This window comes from Cibotium barometz, chromosome 3 (assembly GCF_041138505.1).
Source record: "Cibotium barometz isolate CiBa-2024 chromosome 3, ASM4113850v1, whole genome shotgun sequence".
NCBI classification, from domain to species: Eukaryota; Viridiplantae; Streptophyta; class Polypodiopsida; order Cyatheales; family Cibotiaceae; genus Cibotium; species Cibotium barometz.
The window spans coordinates 21,817,214-21,841,929 of NC_141048.1; the positions used below are offsets into that span (position 1 = coordinate 21,817,214).

General features: G+C 43.5%; 1 protein-coding gene and 1 long non-coding RNA gene across 2 annotated transcripts in view; one reads left to right on the top strand and one right to left on the bottom strand.

Moving 5' to 3' along the window:
- The window catches only part of LOC147639834 (SH3 domain-containing protein), a 65,236-nt gene that overhangs the window by 10,387 nt on the left and 30,133 nt on the right, over nucleotides 1-24,716 (bottom strand). The window contains exon 15 of the mRNA XM_086774553.1: nucleotides 24,560-24,661. Within this exon, the coding sequence (XP_086630679.1) occupies nucleotides 24,560-24,661 (102 nt within the window). The remainder of the gene's footprint in view (nucleotides 1-24,559; nucleotides 24,662-24,716) is intronic.
- Nucleotides 14,120-14,502, top strand: LOC147639835 (uncharacterized). Its single transcript, XR_015269555.1, has 3 exons — nucleotides 14,120-14,152; nucleotides 14,228-14,274; nucleotides 14,305-14,502. It is a non-coding gene; the product is annotated as an uncharacterized LOC147639835 (long non-coding RNA).

Here is a 24,716-nt window from a genome sequence, read left to right on the forward strand (position 1 = left end):
AAAAGGAAACCTTCAGCTTTTAGCTTCATACAAAAAGCAGAGTGCAGCCTCTTCAAAACCACTGTAAAGAAGTTTCTGCACCATTTAAATGCTTGTAGATTATTTCTTTTGGCAATTTCAAGTACATAAATAGATGCACTACCTTTCACACTAAGATGCCTGAAAACAATGCAAGACTACATGAATAACTTGCTCAGAGATGCTGGAGCTCGTTGTGTCCTTGTAAGCACCCCCCCCCCCTTCCTACCCGCACCATTATTCTTGCGAGGCATGCGAGACACCCAGTCAGGGTGCTGACCACAGAGGATATTGAGGAGATCCGCCAGTGTCCGATGCGGCACATATTATGAGATGGAGGTACCTCCATAGTGTACCTTCCAGTTCCAGTTTCATTTTCTAGGTGCCAGTAGTATCATCTTTATTTTTCATTTTCTGGGTTTTTTTATCCGGACATTGTATCAGATCCACCATGATGTAACTTTTGGTCTCATAGGTCATTATGGCCTTTTGAAGACGTTAATATAACATTTCATTTCATTCATTTCATTTCTCTCTCTCCGGGTCCTGACGATGAGAAGTTTTTAAGGATGAGAACTTCTCGGTCCGGGACTTAGTGCCTAAGACTAGTTGGCGGCTCGAAGGTTTTAGGACCTCTTGAGATATGTTGACTTTGTGAAGCATATGCAGGTGGTACTACCCACAACGATCACTGGTTCTCAAAAGAGGACAATGTTGCACGGGATCATGTTGATTCCAAGATTTGGCATCTCACCTGCCAATGGGCTGCAAACCATGGACATGTTAAGTGAAGAGTGAGTGTGTGTGTGTGTGTGTGTGTGTGTGTGTGTGTGTGTGTGTGTGTGTGTGAACATACTTTTTTTTTTTGCAATACTTTATATTACTACTGGGAAACCTCCAAGTGGAGGAGAAAACCCCCAATCAAAATACATAAAACATGAGGTAATTTAGAAGCCCAGCTGCCCGACATCAAGACAGCTAAATTTTAAAAGCAATCAAAGAACACTTGTAGCTGGTGCAAGGAAAGATCTCCAAGGTCAAAAGAAACCCGAAGAGATAAAAGAAGGGATCTCCTAAAGAAAGCAAAACATGGAATATCTTGTGTGGTAAAGATCAACTGATTTATTGCACGATAAATGGACCATAGGGCCCAAAATCTAGTCCATGCAATGAGCATCAAATTCTGGAAAGGGGGGAAATGCTGCCAAACAACCAAAAAATATTTCCAAAAGATCTCCCCACAAATCTGCCACAAAGGCATCCTAAAAATCTATCTAGAAGAGCACGGGAATAGGGGCAAGACCATAGAAGATGACAGACTATCTCACATGGATGTGAACACCTACAAGATGCAGGAGCAAAACATCTTTTAGCCAGAAAACTGCTATAACTGGTAAAGCACCAATGAGGTATCTCCAGAAGAAGACTCTTTGTTTGAGGGGTAATTTACTCTTCCAGATCTTCGAGAGGGATGCCCTCCACCAGCTAGAAGGCTTGTCAATGTGCCATAGTGAACCATCAGCATGTATCCAAGGTGAAGGAAGAAGCAATTTGTATGCACTCGCTGCAGTCAGATTGCAAAAGGGCACCACACGGTAGCCTGCATTTTGACACACCAATATTCAATCTTCCAGGCTATGAGTCATTTCTAGAGGAGGTACAGGCTGAAAATCATGCAGTATAGAAGCTATGGTTCGCCATATCGGTCTGTGATGTAGACCTAGATTGTGAAGTGTCATAGCTTGTGGAAAGAAAGTACATAGCCCCTATCATTCACCACATCCTCAACATATTTGACTGCTTTGGTAGAAAGGAAATGAGCCTTTCTTAGCCGTTAAAGAGCAAGAGGCTGCTGAAATGCACAACTCCAATGAATGCTCTCTCTGCGAAGGGAGTTGCCTTGATTTGGCGGCCTACCAAACCATTTCATTTGAGCCATCAAAGTCTTATCAATTTTGTGGAAAATGGGCATCCAAGAATGAGCCCCTCTCAACATCCAAATATAACTTCAGCATGAGTAATCCTCCAATGCCCAAAGGTTGGAGTTTTTGTTGCTGCAAAACAAGACTTAATAACATTAAAGTCCAGAGCTGTTTTTTGCTCCAAGAAACTCAAAACAAGAGAAGCTTTCCTTGCAACAGCATGAAAGTGTAAATTCAAAATATTGAGGGCACCATGCATTCTTGGAGTATGTAAGCCCAACGGGGCATGCCGTGACAGATTCAACCACGTGTCCGAGAGATAAAGATATAGAGAGAAAGAGGGGAGAGAGAGAAGGGAATAGGGATCTTGCAGAGCACACCACACTGAGCAGTGAACAAGCCCCGCCCCCTTTCAAGAATTTATTCAGGAACAATCCACGGGCATGCTAGCCAGGATCAAAACAAACAGATATGCCGATGTAGGATATCCAAGTCGATGCCGATGTCGATATCGAGGCACAAGATCTCTCATGCCGAGCACGCCACGGGGATGATCCACAAGTATCTCTCACCGGGCTAGTACCAGATCCAGTATCCAAATCCAAATGCAATGATTCCAAGTCCAATGAATCCAAATCCAAGTCCAAGTCCAAGTCCAAATCCAAATATAAAATCACAAGTCTCAATGATGTCCAAGAAAACTCAATAGCTAAACTGTAGAAAGATCCTCAAGAAGCTCTTCGAAAAAGTAAACACCATGGTGGCAAATATATGAGTATGTTAGCCAATTCCCCCTGCTCAGGATCTGGCGGCAATGTTGGCAGCGCTGGTGGCTATGGGCGGCGGCGGCACTGCACAGTGGCGACAGCGGGCGGCGGTGGCACACAAGCGGCAGGCGGTGCTAGGCGGCGACAACCGGCTAAGCTAAGTGGCAGCGGCCACCGGCTGAGCTGGGTGGCAACGGCAGTTGGTGGCACAAGGCGGCAACGGCGAGTAGATGAAGATGAGGGTCTCCTTGCTCTCCACAAGATTGATGCCCAAAACAAGAGGGCTCTAGCTTCTTTTATACTCGAGGAAGGCCTTGCTTTTTGCCAAAAGAAATACTTTATGCTTTGCTTTTCTCTTTTTGCTTTAATATTTTAGTAATAATAAAATATAGCTCATCTTTTGCCAAAGTTCTTGATTTATTGCCTTTCTAGCTTCAGGACCTTGCTTTTTGGCCCTGGTGCTGCTTTTCAAAAAAGCGGCTTTGAACTTTTTGATCCGGCTGAGTCCCCTCTTTCCAATGGTACCCTTGGCTCGTAGTCAACTAAGTTTGACTTTCTGATTTCCCCTACTTTTTGACCAAAGCTGGTGTTTTTTCCTGAGCCAACTTCATGAATCCTGTTTCCATGCTTTCATCAACCTGTCCATGTGTCCGAGTATGTTTTCCATCATGTGAAATAGAGTTGGGTGGGTGAAATAGTTACAGAGTACACACCAAATGCTTTGTGAGTAGCCTAATGGGTTTTCTATCTACCTTCGTACGCCACAAACATGCTAATGTTGCAGACATGAAAGTATCCAAATCTACTGAAGACCAAGGAACAAGAGGCAAATGAAACTGAACATAATCCATTAAAATGGATTGCACTATTCTCAATCTACCATGCAACGGCTATCCAATATCGAACTTTGAAATTCAGCTTGTCTAACACCCATTGTCATTCTCGCTTCACAGAGAGATTTCAACTCAGACGATACCCAAGATGTCTGACTATCTGTACTGGTGAGATTATCTGCCCCGACCAAAGAACAAAGTGCCAATCACAACGCTTACGCAGTAGAAGCTTGGACTTAGAAAAATTAATTTTCAAGCCTGCTACAAGACCAAATAGATCCAAAGCATCCATGATTATTTTAACATCATCTTCAGTATTCCTTGGAAAGAAAAATGAGTCATCTACATAAGCTTGGCTAACAAAGTGATTTACATCCGAAATCCGTATGCCATGCAGCTTGTTCTCTGTAAGCAGTTTGTCCAATAATAAGAGCATGGGATGAGTGGCTATTGCATAAAGTGATGCACTGAGGGGACAACCTTGTCGCACTGATTTGCAAAGAGACCAAATATACGAAAGACCCCTCGTGTAAATACATCGAGCATTGCCTCCTTCATAGAGCCAGTAATACTATTTCTCATCTTAGGCCCAAACCCCATATTTTCCACCACACTGGCAATAAACTACCATTGTACTATCTCTCTCTGTCTATCTGCATTATAAGTACATCCTCTTGAGTATATTTCACATATTCTATGCCGATGTAAGCATTGGCAATGTTATCCATAATTTACCTTCTGGGCACAAAACCATATTGTGCAGGGTGTAGTGTAAGCCCAGCGGGGTGTTCTGTGAGACAGATCCCACCACGTATCCAAGAGATAGAGGTATAGAGAGAAAAGATAGAGAGAGGAAGAGAGAAAAGGGTTTAGGGAACTTTGCACAGGACACATGCACTAAGTGGGAAACAAGCCTCACCCCCTTTTAGAAATTTATTCAATAACAATCCACGGGCTCACAAGCCACGATCAATACAACAAATGAATACAAAAGCAAACAGATATGCTGATGTAGAAACCCAAGGTGGAAGCCGATGTCAAGGCACCGAACTCCTCATGCCAAGCACACCACGAGGATAACCCACAAGAACCTCTCACCAGGCTAGTACCAAGTCTAAATCCAAATAACCTCCAAGGCTCAAAAATAAGGTACACCAAGGATTTGTGTAGATGACGAAGCTTAGGGTGTTCAACCGTAAGATTTTTGCCCAAGCCTAGGGTAGTAACACCCAAAAAAAATCGTAAAGAAGCGTATGAACTGGATCAATTTCCACAAACAGTACAGCAGAGTCAGCCGGTACTCAAAACAGTAGGCTGGTAGGCGGCAGAGCTGTCAAGCGGCGGTTGGTGCACAAAGAGTGGCGGTACTCAAAACGACGACGGCGAACAACACCAACCGGGCAAATAAGCGTTGATCAAGCGGCAGCTAGGTGATGCTGACAGGCGACGCAAGTAGCAACAGCGCTATCTGGTGATGGCGGTGCTAGCATCAGCTAGTCGTGATGGTGCTGGCAGCGACGGTCAACAGGCACAGATGGCGCATAGAGAGCCGCACTGAGGGGTGGCGCAACCCAAGGTGTCATCTGCTCATCTGGTAACATCTCTATGCCTTATCTTTATTCTTGATGGTTCTTCTTTATTCTTGATGGTTCTTCTTCATGGCCTGTCACATATGTTAGATAAAATAAATCCATTCTTACCTCCTACAAAAACTAGACAGAAGCTAGTCAACAAACACGTATGCATCCTTCGCCTCTACTAGGTATTCCAGGTACTGGCCAGGTAGTCTGGAGCCCAATAGACTATCACATGCCATAAATCCAAGCATTGTCCACACATCAAAAATAGCACAGAGTCAAAGAAATTCAAACATACATCAATATGCAATGCACAAGTAGAGATCCTCATGTTCATGGATTGTCCTATCTGGTCTCATCAAAAACCGATGCTGAGCTATTTGGGTTCCGAAGCAGAACGGTCAGTCAATCCTCAGAGCCATCTGGTCACTAGGACCGCCTTAGTGCTCATCAATAGTCATCTGGGCCATCTGGTCGCATTAACCGCCTAGCTATGAAATCCAATACAGTCATCTGGGCTCTCTGATCGCACTGACCGCCCGACTGTTCATCAATAGTCTTCTTGGATATCTGGTCGCATTGATCGCCCGACTATGAAATCCAAGGTATCTAGCATAAAGGCCGTCCAATGGATTATCTGGCATCGTTGCCATCCAAATACAAATCTTGCTCCTTGCGTCATATGGTATGCAACTGACCCAAAGTAGAGCATGTCCAATTAACCATTACATATGATGAATAATAATCAATCATATTTCGAAATGTATATACAGTGAAGAGGGCTAGGGGTACAATCCCTCCGTCTTGAATCCGCATTGTTCGCAAGACATACTTCCAATACATCGAGACCAACCACTTCCTCATAAGCTCGAAGCATCTCTGGATAGTCCTTGAAGCACTTCTCTGGCATCCATTTCGCATCCAAAGGAGAATAATTCTTGGATTTCAAAGAGGAACTTTCTGACCACTATCTTCCCTCTTTTTCTCACAGAATGGAATACAATCCGTTCCATTTGTTGGGTGTTGGACTCACACACTCACACACACGAACCTGCACATTTGGGTTAGGTGCAGGGTAGAGAAGCTCACACATAGAAATGAGAGAGAGAGAAAGAGAGCCAAAAGTGTGGTATCCACAAAATGCAAGTCAACCCTTGCATGTGTACCACATCCATATAATATAGAAGTACAAAATATTATGTGTCCTTTCACACTTGATGTCCAAGGGAAAAAACCACATGGGAAAAAGTGCCCTTGGTTAAGCCCTGTTCACACATAGCACTACCATAAGTGAGCATATGCCTACAAATCCCCCCTGTAGTGGAAGTGTGAACCTGTACAAGGTAGCAGATCACTTTCTGTATGAGAGTAAGCCCAAAGCTTTGCGGAAAGCTTCAAACTTTTCTCGAGGTAAAGCCTTTGTGAATAGATCTGCAACATTATCCTGTGTAGGGCAATAAGATAAACTGATCTCCCCTGCATGTAGCCTCTCTCTGACATGGTGATAATGAATCTCAATGTGCTTAGTATGTGCATGAAATACTGGATTTCGTGCCACGGCATAGCACTCTGGCTATCAGTGAGAATGGTGGTGGGTGTCTGCTGCTGACACTCACGAAGATCAACCAATAGTCTCCTCAACCATACACAATCTACTGTAGCTGTAAAGACTGCCCTGTACTCAGCCTCACAAGTAGATGTAGCAACAGTGGGTTGCTTTTTACTCAACCAAGATATGCATGAACTGCCAAGAAAAAAACAATTCCCACTGGTGGATTGCCTGGTATCATTATCACCAGCCCAATCTGAATCACTGTATGCATAAAGCTGAAAGCTGCCCCCCCTGGGATAGAACAAACCAAGATCCAGGGTATCCTTAAGATAACGAAAAATGCGTTTGACTGCTTGCCAATGCTTTGTGCTTGGGCTATGCATGAATTTGCTCAACAAAGACACCCCAAAAGATATGTCTGGCCTTGTGTTACACAAGTAAATGAGGCATCCCACTACCTGGCTGTAAATGACGGCCTCAAAAGGCTCTCCAATATCATGCATAGTAAGCCGTACACCTGGTTCTACCGGAGTAGAAATGGGCTTACATTCATCCATGTGAAACCTTTTCAGCAAACTTTTTATGTACTTAGTTTACTGCATAACAATGCCATCATCTGTATGCATAAACTGTATGCCGAGATAGTAGTGTAAAGGCCCCAAATCTGACATATCAAATTCAGCTTTCAAATCAGCTTTGAAATCTGAAATTTGTGCTTTGCTAGTACCTGTAATGAGCATGTCATCTACATACAAGATGACTATGAGAATATCGGCATCGGTTTTCTTCACATACAATGTGCTTTCAGCTGGACTATTCTCATAACCTTGGCTGGTTAGATGAGCATGTATCTTACTGTACCAAGCTCTTGGAGCTTGCTTTAAACCATACAATGCTTTGTGTAACCTGCATACTTTATGTTCCTCAGCAGGAACTACAAAACCAATGGGCTGATTTACATATACTTCCTCCTGTAAATCCCCATTTAAGAATGCAGTTTTGATGTCCAATTGATGCACTTTCCATCCTTTATGTGCAGCCAATGCAATCACTGATCTTATTGTGGTCATTCTCGAAGTAGGAGCAAAAGTCTCTTCATAATCTATTTCCTTTTTTTGGGAGTAGCCTTTAGCCACAAGTCTTGCTTTGTACCTGTCAATAGTACCATCAGACTTTCTTTTGACTTTGTACACCCACTTTGTTCCAATGACATGCTTGCCTTTAGGCAATTCCACAAGATCCCATGTATTGTTCTTCATGATAGAAGAAATTTCAGCTTGCATAGCTTGCAACCAATGCTCATTCTCATGTGCTTCTTCATAAGAAGAAGGCTCTTCTGAATCAAAGAGACCACCCATTGCTAATGCAGACTCCCCACGATGTATATTCAAAGAATGGCTGGAACTAGCCCTTGTTCTACCTGTGAGTGGAGCTGCAAGTTTGCTTTCTTGCAAACTTTTCAGCAACCATCTTGGCACTGACTTGGCTGTGTCTATGGCTGTTTGCTCTTCCCTAACAAGATCTTCCACTTCTTCCATAGAAGGGGGCTGAATGGCTGGCTGTTCCACATGTTCTACATGAGGATTTTCTTGTGTAGGGGCTGGCTGATCTGAATTCCCCTAATTGCAATGGGTAAAAGTCCATCAAACATGTCCTGTATGCCTGTATCATTGCTTTTATACAAGCTGTACATGGGATGTTCTGAATTTTCAGAGCTAATACCACATCTCTACTCACAAAAATCCTTCGTGTAGTTGGATTATAAAGACGGTATCCTTTACTCTCATTGCTGTAGCCCACAAAAATGCATGTAATTGCTTTGTCATCTAGTTTTGTTCGGAGTTGTTCTGGCACATGTGCATATGCCAAACACCCAAATGTACGCATATAATCCACTGTTGGCTTTCGGCTATACCAAGCCTCAAATGGTGTAATGGTTTTCAAAGCTTTTGTTGGACACCTGTTCAACACATGAGTTGCACACATTATAGCTTCCATCCAAAATTTGGGAGGCAACTTTTGTGCTTTCACCATGCATCTTGCCATCTCCATGAGAGATCTATTTTTCCTTTCCTTTAAATGCATGAGAACCATACGAAGTTTGGACTTTTCGAAAAAGTCCTCTCCACCAAAAGCAGCATCAAATTGCTGAACAAAGCATAAAGCTTTTTGAGTGTCTCGCTTTCCATAAAAAGCATCCAACTCCACTTTGTTGGTTGTTGAAGGCTCCTTTGCCTTCCTTTCCCTTGCTTGTCCCGAAGAGGCTACATCCGAGAGAGCAGGCCTAGGGGTGGCCTCCCTGTCTCCTCCACGAGAAATCGATTTGGTGGCTCTAGATCCTTCTCCAATGGTGACTCCTTTGGCACATAGATAGGCTTTGGCAGCTTCCACTCCTTCGGCTTCAATGACTCTATCTTGGGTGTGTGTGTGTGTCATGTGCACAGTGTGTATCTACCGTGTGCTACACGTACACAAGACTAGCTTCGAGGTTGGGGAAGCTTGGAGCTAGGCAGGCTGATTGACAAGCTGAGTTAGGGATAGACTAACGGGCGGGCACCTAAGTATGGACGGGCGGGCATCCAAGTGTGGACGCTCGATGACCAGCCAAGAGCCTATAAAAGGGTGGCCAAGGTTAGTAATTAGTCATATAGAGTCTCGCGTGACTTTGTGAGAGCTCTATGGTCAGGAGCCTGGAACTAATGCAGCACCTGCTTCATGCAGCCGAGGCCGGCCAACAGTCTCGAGGCTCGCGAGGGTAGCTTCGTGGCGGTATGGGACGTTACGAGGTAGAGATTGGTCGGTACGTCCATCTAGTTAGCTCAGCTCGTGGCTCGGTGGGGACAACCAAGACTTGTGGGCTTGCCCACGGCTGTCGAGGTTGGGAGGTGAGTCAGGCCTGCACCTCCTTCACGTTGTTTGGTTTGTTTGCAGGTTTCGAGTCTTGACCCAGGAGCATTCCACGAGGAGATCCTATGGGAATTTGACAGTGGTATCAGAGCAAGCCTCGTGAACAAGCAAGTCGATAGGTAGAGAATATGAGGTCAAAAGAAAGGTATGAGTTCGAAAAGCTTGCTGTTTTTCAGAGTATCTTGTTGTTTTTTCAATTTCAGCATGTTGTTTTTCATCGTGGGAACCCGTGAAGAAGGGTTGGTCTTGTATGGGTTGTTTGCTTAGCAAGAAGAAGGGCTAGATGTATGTTCTTGAACTGTGTGAATAGTTGAGAGAGAGAGAAAACGAAAAGCCAGCCGGCTGTTGTTCTCGAGTTCTCAAGCTCTCAAGCTCTCTAGCACTCTCCTTCTCTCCTCTTGCCCTCTTCAAGATGTCGACCCAAGAATCCGAGTTGGAGCCCCTTATCGAACGTGAAGACCCGCCGACTACGGAAGACACCGATGCCGATCTTTTCGGCGATTATGTATCAAAATCAGATTTCCAAGAATTTAAAGTTGCTCTCGAAGCTTCTTCCTCCGAACGTCAAGCACAAATCGCCGCGCAGATGCACGCTTTGCAGAATTCCGTCTCTTTGTTGACCACTACCCTATCTACTCTTTCGGGTATGGATACCTTGGCATTTGCTTTAGGCCACAATATTACTCCGGAACAGTTCGGGGGCAAGCAAAAGCAGCATACCAAGGAGATGGTGGACACTTGGCTACATAAGTGGCAAGTCCATTTTCATTTTCATTCATATGACGATGGGAAAAAGATCCAATTAGCAGCGGGTTTCCTCTCAGGTAAAGCTTTGCTATGGTGGAAGGAACTCAACCCTAAACCAACGACTTGGGCACAGTTCGAAGACGTCTTCAAGAAAGAGGATGACTATGATGTTCTTGCCCGGTTTACCACTTTGACCATGACCTCGCATAACCTCAATTATGAGGACTATCTCCAGAAATTTAGGGACTTGCAAATGAAAGCTACGAAGATGAATCCCACAACTCTTTTGGGTTTCTTCGTAGCCGGCTTACCCAACTCATACCGTTTACAGGTTAAAAACAACAAATGCAAAACTTTGAACGAGGCCATTCATTCCGCTCGTATCTATGATGATACAATGTCTCTTCCAAGTCTAAACCCGTTACCGAGCAGGGGAACAAGCACAAAAGGAAGTTCTCCGCACCGATGGCTAGCACAACAGAAGGAAAGTCTTCGGACCAACCTTCGAAGAATTCAACTTCGACCCCAGCGAACAAGAAACGTCTCCTCAAGGCTTTGAAGCTCGAGGAGGAGGGACGTTGCTTCATCTGCGAAGAAAAAGAACACATGCGTAACGAGTGCCCGAAGCAAAATGGTGCAAAGACCAGCGCAAGGCCCAAGCCAAAGGCAGTTAACCAGTTGTCTTTGATAGGTACGTCAATTACAGTACTTTCTCACCCTAGTACATATTCTGATTGTCTGTTCAACTCTAAAGTTTTTGGCTTGCATGATCTTCTCCGAGTTTATGGAAAAGTGAATGGCCATAGAATCCACATTCTTCTAGACCCTGACACTCACACAACTTTGTTAATTACAAACTTGTGCAAAAATTGGGTCTTAACACAACACCCAGCGATCATACCTATGAGGTATGCCTACCTGTGGGTCGGCAAGTATGGGATCAAAAGGTGGAGATGCTACCGATCCGGATTCAGGACTACAAAGATACTCTGGAATGCTATATTATGCACCTAGAACATGTAGACTTGTTATTAGGGATTAAGTGGTTTAAGACTCTTCAAATCCAGATAGATTGGTCTAGTCATATTTTTTCTTTTGAACATAGGAACACCCAGTATAGTATCTTAGGTGATTGTATACGTCCCTCTTAGGGACCTCTTGTAAATACAGTTGATTTTGGCAATATAATGGATTCTTCTTTGTATACTGCTTTCCATTGTGTATTGATCATAGTTACCAGGGGACGGGGACGGGGACGGCACTCAAAATTGTTAATTTTAGAGGAGTAAAGAATCAAGATTAATCAATCAATAACAACAAGCTTTCTAACTCCAAAAGTTATGAATCATGATACACATTATATTTAAAATTAAATTACGCTACGAGGTGCAAGAGTCAAGAGTCAAGACTTGCAAAGTCGGAAAAGAAAGACTTTAAAGTTGATAACATTAAATAGACATACTCAAAATATGTTGGGACCTAGGCGATACAAAATATAAGTCACTCGCTCTCATACTCTGCGCTCCCAATAAGAGAGGTGCTAGCCTCATGATCATGAGTGCGTGAAGTGTGGATGGGGGTTGTGTCATCCGCTGAAGGCTCATGATGAGAACCATCTGTCCCACCCTCCTGTGCAATAGTTGTAGCTGCCTCCTCTTGTTCCATCTCCCACTGTGTAAAAGTATCGGCATTGCATCTTGCACTCTTGCCAAGCATGCGCAAGTTTGCGCTAATGAAGACAAGATCATTAGCTCTTTCCACCCCAAGCCGATTTCTTTTCTTTGATGAAATGTGACTGTAGAAGGACCATAATTGCTCTAGGCAAGAAGAGATAACGGACTGGCTCAAGATCCGGATCGCCAACTATTGTAGCTCTGGTCCATCTGATCCGAAGTCCTCCCACCATAATGCTGCACCAACCTTGAATCTGTCCTGCTGCGCATCTGCACATCCATATGAGCCTTGAAATGCCCTGTAATTAGAGAGCTGGTCTCTAATTTTGCGCCTGATTTCTGCATCCGGCGTGAGGCGATCCAAGATCAGTCTCCAACCGTTGCTCACCTCTTTATCACCCTCCTGCCCTTTTCCCTGAAATTCTAGGTCCACCATAAAAGCAACTGCATGTAAAGGAGAGGAATATGAGCTCCATCTCGCCACACAAAGCGAGTGGATCTCCTCATATCTATCTACGTCTGGCTCAAGCTTCTCAAGAATCTCTATCATCTGGTCCATGGCTTCATATACTTTGCCGATGCATGGCTGCATAGCATCAACAATCCGGACAATGGGATGCACCATGGCGTCAGTGCGCTTGAGGTCCTCCCAAAAATCAGCATCGTCGACCTTTTTCTTGCATGAAATCCTTACCTGTGTACGTGCAAAAGATGAGGAGCAAAACTCATCATCACTGATGAATAGTTGCCGCACGGCACCCTGACAATCCTTCAAGCGATGCAACATAAGAAAGTTGTATGCAAAGCGAGTGTCCGAGTACTTGAGAAGGACCTTTGTGGACCTCTTCCCAAACTCGGATCGAAGGTATGTGTGATTGTTGATGAAGGTCACAATTGCACATGCATCATCAATCACCGATTCAATCCATGACAATTTCCCAATATCTTTCAAAAGATTATTGAGACAATGTGCCATGCAAAAAGAGACGGTGATTTGAGGATACATACTCTCAAGAATAGCTCCCGCTGCCCTATTTGTCGCCTCACCATCCGTGACGAAACCGATCACACATTCGGGGCCGATAATCTCCACAGCACTACTCCACTCAGCAGCAAGTACATCCGCACTCTTTCCCGTCCCTGCAGCATCATGTGAGGAGACAAAGTACATCTCCCCCCGTGAGTATGCCACAAGGCCATGGATAGACCTTTTCCGCGTGTCACTCCATCCATCTGCAATCAAAGAGACTCCATTGCGAGCCCATTGTCTCTTTGTGTTTGCCGTCGCTTGCTCAACAAGGCGTTTCTCCTTGTCAAGCATAGTGGTCCGCAAGGTTTCGGAGGATGGAGGTGTGTAGTGAGGACCGTACTCGCCAATCTTCTTCACCATCGTTTTGAAGTAGTCGGACCTATTTATCATTTCAAAAAAAAAAAGAGGGTATGTAATTAGAATGGCAAAATGGTGACCCGTGAATCGTGACTCGTGAGACATGATGATGAAATCATGTGAGTGAAATACGTACCGTGCCACACGAAAAGCAATGTGGTCATGAAAAAAGAAGCGGGCCACCGCGGCATCAACCTCCTCCTTCTTTTTGGGATCCCAACTCCCCTCAAGAGTACTTTGCCGACGAGAGAGAGAGGGTGGACTAGGTTGCGGCATTGAGAAGGCGGCTTGTGTGAAGCCTCGAGTAGTGCCACGAGGAGGACGTGATAGAGGGGTAGATGAAGATGCACCACCACCCGATGTAGAACCTCATGTTTGGGTTGGAGTGACATAAGTGTTGGGATCCACTCCACGCACCCTTTGGCTTGCACTCAAAGCTTGATGGGCGGCAAGCTTTGCAAGAAGCTCCTTTCTTATCTCTGGTGTGACCCGCTCACAAAATTTCACCTCATGACAGGGCTCATGAAACAAATGGGCCCTCACCCTATTGGCCCCACCCACACGCGTATATGGGCAAAGCTTGCATGTCCATGGACGTGCACCCCCCGCATGAGTAGGAGGCTCGAAGTTGACCTCATCCCACCATGACCACCCATCCGTTCTACTCCTACCGCCCGCACGAGAAGAGGATGCCATGAATAGTTAGTAACTTAGTAGTAGTCTAGTAGAAGAGGGTGGAGAGAGCTTAGAGGGTAGAGTAGGAGAAGAGGTAGAGGGAAGATTGAAGTAGTCTAGTAGAAGAGGGTGGAGAGAGCTTAGAGGGTAGGGTAGAGTAGGAGAAGAGGTAGAGGGAAGATTGAAGTAGTCTAGTAGGAGAGGGTGGAGAGGAAGGTGGTGGAGTAGGAGAGGGTGGAGAGGAAGGTGGTGGAGTAGGAGAGGGAGATAGTGGAGAGGAAAGCTTGAGTAGGAGAGGGAGATGGTGGAGAGGTACTCAAGTCTTGGAAGTTGGAAGGCTTGAGTAGAAGAGGAGTAGCAGGAAGCCCATTATATAGCATATGGCAGCTCTCTCTCTCTCTCTCTCTCTCTTTCTCTCTCTCTCAAACTCTCAAACGGCCAGCCGCCAACGGCTAGTAGCCGTTACCCGAAAAAAAAACGGCTCGAATTTGTAGCCGTTGCACCGTTGCAGACGTCCCCCCATCCCCGACTGACAACGTCCCCCCATCCCCCCGGGCGGGGACGCCCGTCCCCTGGTCACGTCCCGGCCGTCCCGCCGCCGTTATGCAACTGCCGTTATTCGGGACGGCGTTCCCACGTCCCACGTGGGCGTCCCGCCGTCCCCCTGTCACTATGGTATTGATTCCACTTTCTTCATTTTTCATACCTTCTATGGATGTCAATGAATTAACTGTATTTGAAAGCAAAGAATTACAGAAGATATTGATTCATTTCAAGATGTATTTCCTAAGGAACTGCCATCGGGCTTACCACCTCAAAGGACAGTAGATCATCGTATTGACCTAATCCCTAGTGCTCACCCTGTTAGTATTCCATCTTACAAAATGAGCCAAGCTGAGGAAGATGAGTTGGCTAAACAACTCGAAGATTATTTGAGGATGGGCCAAATCCGTCGAACTAAATCACCTTGGGGTGCATCTGTGTTGCTTAGGAGAAAGAAGGACAACACCTAGAGAATGTGTATAGATTACAAGAGATTGAACAAGCTGACAATTAAGAACCGTTATCCTCTCCCTAGATCAGATGACCTGATTGACCGGTTAGCAGGAGCGAAATATTTCACGAAGATAGATTTACGTACTGGCTATCACCAGATACGTATTCATGAAAGGCACGTCGCCTTTCAGACTAGGTATGGCCATTACGAGTTTCTCATATTCCCTTTTGGGTTAACCAATGCTCCAGCCACTTTCTAGCAAATGATGAACGATCTTTTTCGCGAACATTTGGAAAAATTTGTGGTTGTGTTCTTGGATGATATTTTGATATATAGTCGTACTCTTGAGGATCACGTTATACACCTCACGATTGTCTTAACTATTTTAAGACAGAATCGACTATATGCTAAATTAAGTAAATGTGAGTTTTTCATGACAGACATCATTTACTTGGGACACAAGATCACTAGAGATGAATGGAGCATTGACTATAACCGAGTTCAGAAGGTTCCGGCCTGGCCTATACCGCAAACAGTAAAACAACTTCGTTCTTTTCTCGATTTTGTTGTTTTTCTTCGAAAATCTGTGCGGGAGTACTCTCAGCTCACACTACCGATGACCGACTTGTTGAAAGGTCGTGGACGTAAGTCAAATCAGCCTATCCCTTGGAATAATGATCTGGATATGGCCTTCAGACTTTTGAAAGATAAAGTCAAGGAAGCACCTATCTTAGCATTATCCGATCCTAGTCGGCCTTATGTTCTTGAAACTGATGCCAGTGACTATGCCATCGGGGCTGCTCTATTTCAAGATGGTAGACCTGTTACTTTTGAAAGTAAAAAGCTAGACGACACTCAATATCGTTGGCCAACCCTTGAGAAGGAGCTTTATGCTGTGATTCATGCTCTCAAAGTTTGGAGACATTATTTATATGGCTCCAAGTTTGTGGTATTGACTGATCATCAGTCAATCAAGTATGTGTGTGATGCGGACAATTTGAGAGGAAGGAAAGCTCGTTGGACTGAACTAATGCAAGATTTTGATTTTGAGATTCGTTATAGAAAAGGGTCCATGAATAGTGTTGCAGATGCGCTTAGTCGAATTAGAGAGGTGAATACTTTGTCGTTCACGGAGATTTCTACTGACTTATTTCAGTCATTGAGAGGGCTTTGCAGGACTGATAGTTATTTTGGTCCATTTTGACAAGATCCAGGACGGGAGCTCATTGATTGACCAAGACTCAATGACTGAGCATCCTAACATTCAGGCTGCAGGAGACCAGTGGATGATTCAGAATGGTTTACTATTCCGTAATGACAAAATTTGTGTACCACAGATCATGGACATTAGGTTCAAGATTCTTAAGAAGTGTCACGACGCCCCTTCTGCTAGACACCCTGGGGTACACAGGACATTATCGTTAGTGAAACACACTTTTTAATGGCCAAAGATGAAAGGGTATGTAGAAGATTATGTTCTTAAGTGTCAAATTTGTCAAGCAAATAAAGCTGAACGCTTTAAACAGGCTAGGTTGTTGCATCCTTTGCAAATCCCAGGTAATAAATGGAAAAGTATTTCCATGGATTTTATTACCGGATTGCCAAGAACACATCAAGGCCACGATTCTATTTGGGTTGTGGTAGATCGCTTGACAAAAATGGCTAGATTTTTACAGACCCAGAAGACCATTACAGCTACGCAATTAGCAAGGCAGTTTATTGAGCAATTGTTTAGACTGTACGGGTTACCGCAGGACATAGTCAGTGATAGGGACTCTAAGTTTACGAGTGATTTTTGGAAACTTGTTTTTGAGAAGTTGGAAACAACTTTGAATTTGAGTTCCTCAGATCATCCTCAATCTGATGGCCAGACTGAAAGAGTGAATCAAATTTTGGAGGATATGCTTCGAGCATATGTATCCAAAAGACAAAGTTCATGGGAGGATTATCTTCCTATGTTAGAATTTGCATATAACAGTACTAAGCATACGAGTACAAGTTTTAGTCCTTTCATGCTTATGTATGGTTTTCAACCTAGATCACCTGTTACAGTGGGATTCTCAAGACTTCAACATGATGCAGCACGTAATTTTTTGCAAGATATGCAAGAAATGTTACAAGTTGCAAAGGAATCTATTAGAAGTGCTCAAGACCGAGACAGATTTTATTCTAATAGACATCGTTCACCCAAAGAGTTCTCTGAAGGAACGATGGTGTATTTGTGAGTTCCGAAAGATTCCGAGACTTTACGGATAGGTCGATCTCCGAAATTATCCCCTAGATACTGTGGACCATTTCGTATTACACGACAGATTGGTTCACTCGCATATGAATTGGATTTGCCTTCTCATATGAAAGTTCATCTTGTATTTCATGTCAGTAGACTTAAGTACTAGGTGGAATAGACCAGTTAGTTACTCCTCAAGCAAATCATAGATGTCGAGGACATGATATTTGTTCCACACGAGCCTGAAAAGATTCTTGGATTTCGTGAAAGAAGATTGCGTAATACGCTTATCACGGAATACAAGATCAAGTGGAAGGATCGTGTTGAGGAGGACGCTACATGGGAGACATTGACTACTCTTCAGAGAGATTACCCTGGCTTTTCGGTGAGCTCAGGAGTGAGCTCTCAGAGGAAGGGGAGTATATCATGTGCACAGTGTGTATCTACCGTGTGCTACACGCACACAAGACTAGCTTCGAGGTTGGGAAAGCTTGGAGCTAGGCAGACTGATTGACGAGCTAAGTTAGGGATAGACTAACGAGCAGGCACCCAAGTATGGACGAGCGGGCATCCAACTGTGGACGCCCAATGACCGACCAAAAGCCTATAAAAGGGTGGCCAAGTGGTGGCCATATCATCAGAAGAGTACCATGATTTTCGACAATTCAGGCGCCTACTCATAAATGAAGAATTCCATGCTTGGAGAGCCATGTTCCCTTCATTAGGCCATTGGTTGCCCTCTACTCTCAACATGGTTCTGTCACCCCAAGAAAGATTCCTCAAGAGAAATCTTGCTTTGATACCACTGTAAGCCCAACAGGGCGTGTTGTGACAAATTTCACCGCGTATCCAAGAGATAGAAGTATAGAGAGAAGATAGAGAGAGGAAGAGAGAAAAGGGTTTAGAGAACTTTGCACAAGACACACGCAATGTGCGGGGAACAAGCCCCACCTCCTTTCAAGAATTTATTCAGGAACAATCCACAGGCTCACAAGCCGAGATCAATACAACAAATGAATACAAAAGCAAACAGATATGCAGATGTAGAAACCGAAGTCGATGTCAAGGCACGAGACTCCTAATGCCAAGCACACCACAAGGATGACCCACAAGAATCTCTCACCGGGCTAACCTCCAAGCTTAAAAATAAGGTACATCGAGGATTCATATAGGACGAAGCTTAGGGTGTTCACTTGTAAGATTGTTGCCCAAGCGTGGGTAGTAACAACCCACAAAGGGTCGTAAAGAAGCCTATGAACTGGATCAATTTCCACGGGCAGCACAGCAGAGTCGGCCAGCACTCAAAACAATATTCTAGTAGGCGGCGGAGCTGTCAGGTGGCGCTGGCGCACATGCAAAAGCGACAGCAGACAACAGCAGCCGGGCAAATGACAATGTTATTCAAGCAACAGCTAGGCGGTGCTGGTAGGCAGCGCAAGTAGCAGCAGCGCTGTCTGGCGATGGCGGCGCTAGCAGCAGCTGGTGGAGATGGTGCTGGCAACAACAGTCAGCAGGCACAGATGGCGCACAAAGAAACGCAGAGAGGCGACGCTGAGGGGTGGTGCAGCCCAGGACGCAGCGCTAGACAGACGGCACTGGCTGCAAGCGACAGCTGGCTGGCTGGCTGGCTGGCGTAGATGGAGCAGGCGACGTAAAGTACAACAACAGTCAGCAACGACAGCAAGTGTACTAAAGCAACCAACGAAGCTTTGATGATGACGATGATAAACTTTGAACCTCAGTCGATGATCCACGCCCTTGTCGATGGTGCTCAGGAGAGACTCGTGCTTCTTTTATACCTAAGAAGAGCCTTGCTTTTTGCCAGAAAGCTATGCTTTTGCTTTGCTTCCCTCTTTTACTTTGCTTTTCCCTTTTTCACTTTATACAATAAATATTATTCAAATATGGCCAACTTTTCCCAAAGTTCTTATGCTTTTCTTTTTTGGCTTTAGAGCCTTGCTTTTTGACCCTAGAGCTGCTTTTTGAAAAAACGCCTTTTTGCTTTTTGGTCCGGCTCAATCTCCTCTTCCTAGTGATGCCCCTCGCTTGCGGTCAACTCAGTTTGACTTTTTGCTTTTCTCTATTTTTTGACCAAAACTGGTGCTTTTCCATGTGCAAACTTCATGGTACCTATTCCCATGCCTCATCTACATGTCCAGTGTCCAGACACTGGTTCCATCATGTGAATAGAGCTAGGGAGGCCAAATAGTTACATGCAGATCCCCATATAAGATGTTCTTCAAATGGTTAACCAACATTTTTGCAACCAATTTGTAAACCATAGGCATAAGAGTTATTTGTCTCCAATCTAATAACTTTTCACAAAGATGTTTTTTGGGAATTAAACGAACCAATTCCTCTTTCCAGGAAGAAGGGAGTACCCCCGAATGCCAACAACAATCAATCATAAAAAGCACCTCACATTTTAGTATATTCCAAAATGCCAAAAAAAAAAATCTATCATCAGGCCATCCTAGCCTAGGGATTTCCATTTGCCCAAATTGTGTAGTGCATGTTGTAGTTCTTCCATGGTGAATTCAGCCTCCAAATCAGATGTCTACTGCTGCTGAGACACAATTCTATTTACATTGCGAAGCAGCAAGTGCCGTACATCCATAATTCTCTAAGTAGGTTTGTTGGGGCTGCAAAAAAGGTCACTTAAGTACCCAAAAACTTCCCTTTCTCTTGTCAATCCAACAACCATCATGCTTCTTAACTCTATGAATGCATTGCAAAGTCCTAGAGGCATGTGAGCCCTTGAAATATCCTTTAGACAAGCAAACCGTGTCTTTTAGAGGTTTTTGTCTCGACCAATGTGCCATTCTTGCAGCTTTCTTTCATCATTTCTCTTAATACAAATGCATCAAAGCCTCTTCCTTTGAATCATCCAGAATTCTTTGATGACTACATTCAATGAGTTGTTGAGCCACAAGTTTGCATCCTCTTTCTTCTCCCAAGAACCATTTGCCATAACCAAAAATAATAGCCTACAATGAGTGGCGAATCTGTGCCAAGCCATGTCAATGTCAACAAATATATGCATCTTTAAGGGCTGCATTGCATGAGCGACCAAAACAATAAAAGGTTGAAGTTTCAAATAGCTATTATTGATCAACAATAGCCTCTTTTGTGGGAGTGTAACATCCGTTATTGACATGCCAAAATTCATCATTATCCATAATAGGTAATGATCTGAATTTTTGAAAATGACAACTATTGTCATTTTCATGGCTCAAAATCTAACTGCTATAAACTAATTTTTTTTAAAAACAATGACCATAACTCTAAATCAAACTATTAGATCAAAATAAAGTAAAGTGATAAATTGTAGTACTCACTACCATTTGAAATTTTACCGTTTGGATCATTGGATTTCTATCTAAATCTAGAGACATCGTTGCTTTCAATAAACCTCTTATATGGCGATGGATTCCATATACCTACCTATATTAATACCAAAATATGTTTAAATTCAACCATTGGATCAACCTTGTGTACAACAAAAATTTATTTCCCGAGACAATGCACAAGACCATGTAAGAGAGCTTCATCAAATTACATTGGGTCTAAACGTAATGTCAATTTTATCACCTATCAGTTTGTTGATTGAACACTTCTACAAGATATATTTTAACCATATGCTTAGCTTTGATGGTCTTCTTGACCAGCAAGAAGTGAGCTTGCTTGCTAAACCTGTCCACAATTGTCCAAATAGCATCATTACCCTGGTGGGAAGTCCATAATGAAATCCATTGTAATACTTTCCCATGGTTGCATGGAAATAAGCAATGACTGAAACAAACCTACTGCCTTTTACCTATCAAATGTCACCTTTAGATGTGCGTAGTAGGCATTATGCCTCTATGGCCAGCATATGGAGGAGCATGGCACTTATCCAAAATCTTTTGCCTCATGTCAGACACCACACATAGGCAATTATCTTTCATAAGATAACCCTCTTTGATTGCATATGAGGCATGTGCATGACTAGCCATCAAATCAACCCAAATAGAGGCAAAATCAACATCCATATGATATAAATCACACATGGCAGACAATTCTCCATGAGAGACAACCGAGATAGCTGCTACACACGGCTTTTGTGACAACGCATTTGCCACTGCATTCTTCTTTCTTGGGATGTGCAACATCTGAAAATGAAACATAGAGAAGAAATTGACTATCCTCATATGCTTCTTCAACAATTTAGTTAGAATAAGAACATACCTCAAACTCTGGTGATCTGTCCCAAGAAGGTAATGTTTCTATATGGTTGATGCATGAATTACAGCCAAGAGATGTTTCTCATAAATTCCAAGAGAGAGCTCAGCATCATGCAATCTACGGCTCTCATAAGCCACGGCATGTCCCTCTTGATTAAGGACAGCTCCTATGCAATTTCCAAATGCATCACATTCTACACTGAATGGCTTTTGCAAATCCGGAATGATCAACATTGGACCATGTGTAGTAGCATCTTTCAATTTGAGAAATGCTTCTCTCTACATCAGTCCATTTGAATATTGCCGCCTTCTTTATTAAATCATGCAAAGGACAAGCAATTCATGTAATGTGCAGAATGAACCTACGATAGTAGAGCATAATCCAAGAAAACTACGAGTCTCATGAACTGATCTCAATTCACGCCAATTCCGAATTGCGTCAATCTTTGCAAGATTCATCCGCACTCCATCCTTGAACAGAATATGCCCAAGATAGTGTATCTCTAACAAAAAAAACTCACTCTTCTTTGCATTTATGAAGAGTTTATGCTTATGGAGTTCTTCAAAAACAATAGCCAAATGAGCTCTATGCTCTTCTCCGGTCTTCGAGAAGACTAGGATGTTATCAAAGAAGACACGTGTAAATTTCCTATATCCATGGAATATGTGATCCATCATTCTATTGAATGTTGCCGGAAAATTCTTAAGACCAAAAGGCATAACAAGATACTCATAAAGCCCAAATGTTGTCCTGAAAGCAGTTCTATGTACATACTCAGGCACCACATGCACTTGATGATGCCCACTCTTGAGATCAGTTCGCCTAAAGCAAGCCGATCCATCCAACTTGTCAAGGATCTCATCTATGCGTGGAATCGGAAACCGATTCTTGATGGTAAGCTTATTCAGAGCTCTATAATAAGAAGTTTAATGGATCATAAGCTTTTCTAGTGGTTTGCTTCCTTCAAGGAGGAGGCACATGCAACACAAATAGGTGCTTCAATTTATGATGCTGTGACCACCACAAGATCTACCTCCTATGCTGGATTGAGCATTGATGCCTATCTCAAGGCATATGTGTTCAGCATCAACACTCACTTATTCGACAAACACATCTAACTCCAAGTTCTCTACCCTCGCCCATGAGCCTAAAAGGATGACCCAAGCATTAGGCCATGTCTCACCATCTCGATCGGATAGATTCGGCACTCCGAGTGCCTAGTGTCCCGGATTTGGATTCCACCAAGACTCCTGCTCTTCAACAGGGGCATGACAATTCCTAGGATGAAGTGATGAAACTTTATGGAGGAGGATTTTTTATTTCCTTTGGATGCAAGTAAAGATGTACTAGACGAGCCTCACTCTTAGTCCAACAGTTATCATTCTACACCCACGCATAGTCAGCATGATAGATGTGACATGTAAGGGCTTAAGACCGTCGTAATCACAACCTTAGTCTAACTAAACTGCACTTAATGATGTTTAAGAGACAGACAAATAGGTGTCAATGCAATGCAGCTATATTAGATGATGAATGCGGTTACAATGAGATCCAAATGGATCTATACTGCTGAATATGCTGCCTATATGCTGAATATGCTGAAGGAACTGCTGTCCACTATCTTTCCCTTGTCTCCTGGGAAGGAAACGCTGAAGGGAGGCTTTGGAATAGATGTTATGCTGACCTGATGATGAAACGCTGATGCGTTTGCAGATCCGAGGGCTGAACTGAATGTGTTTGCTGATGATGATGCTGAGGATGATGCGTTTGCTGATTATGATGCTGAGGATGATGCGTTTGCTGGTTCTGCTGCTTCCAATGCTTCCTGGAGGAGATGCGTTGGAGAACACACTGCTGAATGCTTGAATGATGAGCTTGGAATGCTGAATCGAGAGGCGCCTGAATATATATGGGTGAGAGGGCTGGTCGGCCAGATTGGCTGCAGTCGGCCAGTACATATCTCCCATAAAATACCAATAATGCTAGTCGGCTGCCTCATAAATGCCTATAAAATTGCATAAATGCCTGAACAATGCCTGATGATGCTAATGATGCTAGAATGATGCCATGTCACTGTACACCTGGCTGGTGTGCACGTGACAATAGATGCCATTCACATGACCGACAGCGAAGGAGTCCCTGTCCCCAAATTCACCAAATGGTTCATTCGCTTGACCAACTCAACATCTCAATAACATTGGAAACTCTAATAGAATTGACACTAGAGGGATGCTTGATTTGAGTAAGTGGAGGAGAATGAAAGAAACACTTATCTTAGTGCTCTCTTTTCCTTTGCTTGAAGTCCATGATAAAGTTGAAAATTCCATGCATAGAGGAGTGGGAAAGCATGATTGTTGAATGTGTCACAATACAAAGGTCGGGTCTTTGGGGGTCACCATGCTTGATTTGAGCAAGAGTGGAGGCGAATGAAAGAAGCCCATCTTAGTACCCCTTTCGTAAGGATTTTTTCTCATTTTGAATGAAATGCAAGTAAATGTTTGTAATTCCACAAGAAAATAAAGCAAACTCACCTGCTATCTTATATATTTTTTAGTTGGATATCACCAAGGAATAAATCACACTTGAAACAATCAAGTATTCATCAACTTGATTCTGCTCACATTTATGTGCCTGTCTATGGAAATAAGTGACATGGCCCCTGTGGCGTGGCGTGATGAGATGGCGTTGAGATTCATTTTCGATTTCATTCCTCCTGTTTTCAAATTGTTTTGGGTGTTTGCGTTTTCACCATGTTGAGATATATGGTCTGAAGTACTTGAAAACTAGGCCCTCTTGAGTGGTATTGGCCCAGGCTGCCAAAATGCAGATCCTGAGTTCAATCCCTGGCATTCAAATCTCTCAAACCCCAAAATAAAAAGGGAAGAGATAAGGGAACTGTGTCTTTCAGAGGTATCGTACTGAATACTGTGACTAGAGAAGGAAATGCCGTAATTAAATAGATAAAGCATACTAGATGTTTATATTGCAAAATACAAGGCTTAAAGGACAATATTTTAAAAATACAAAAGAGGAAAAGGAAAGAGAACTATCACCTTCCAAAGCAGTTGCAAAACATCAGAGTCAATTTTGCCTGGAACATTCGTTGCAAAAAGAGTTGCTATCTCTAGAAGAATTACAGCCATATCTGGAGTGGCCTGCATACAAAAGCACATCTCATTAACCTCTCACAGAGCAGCCTCAGTTACGTTC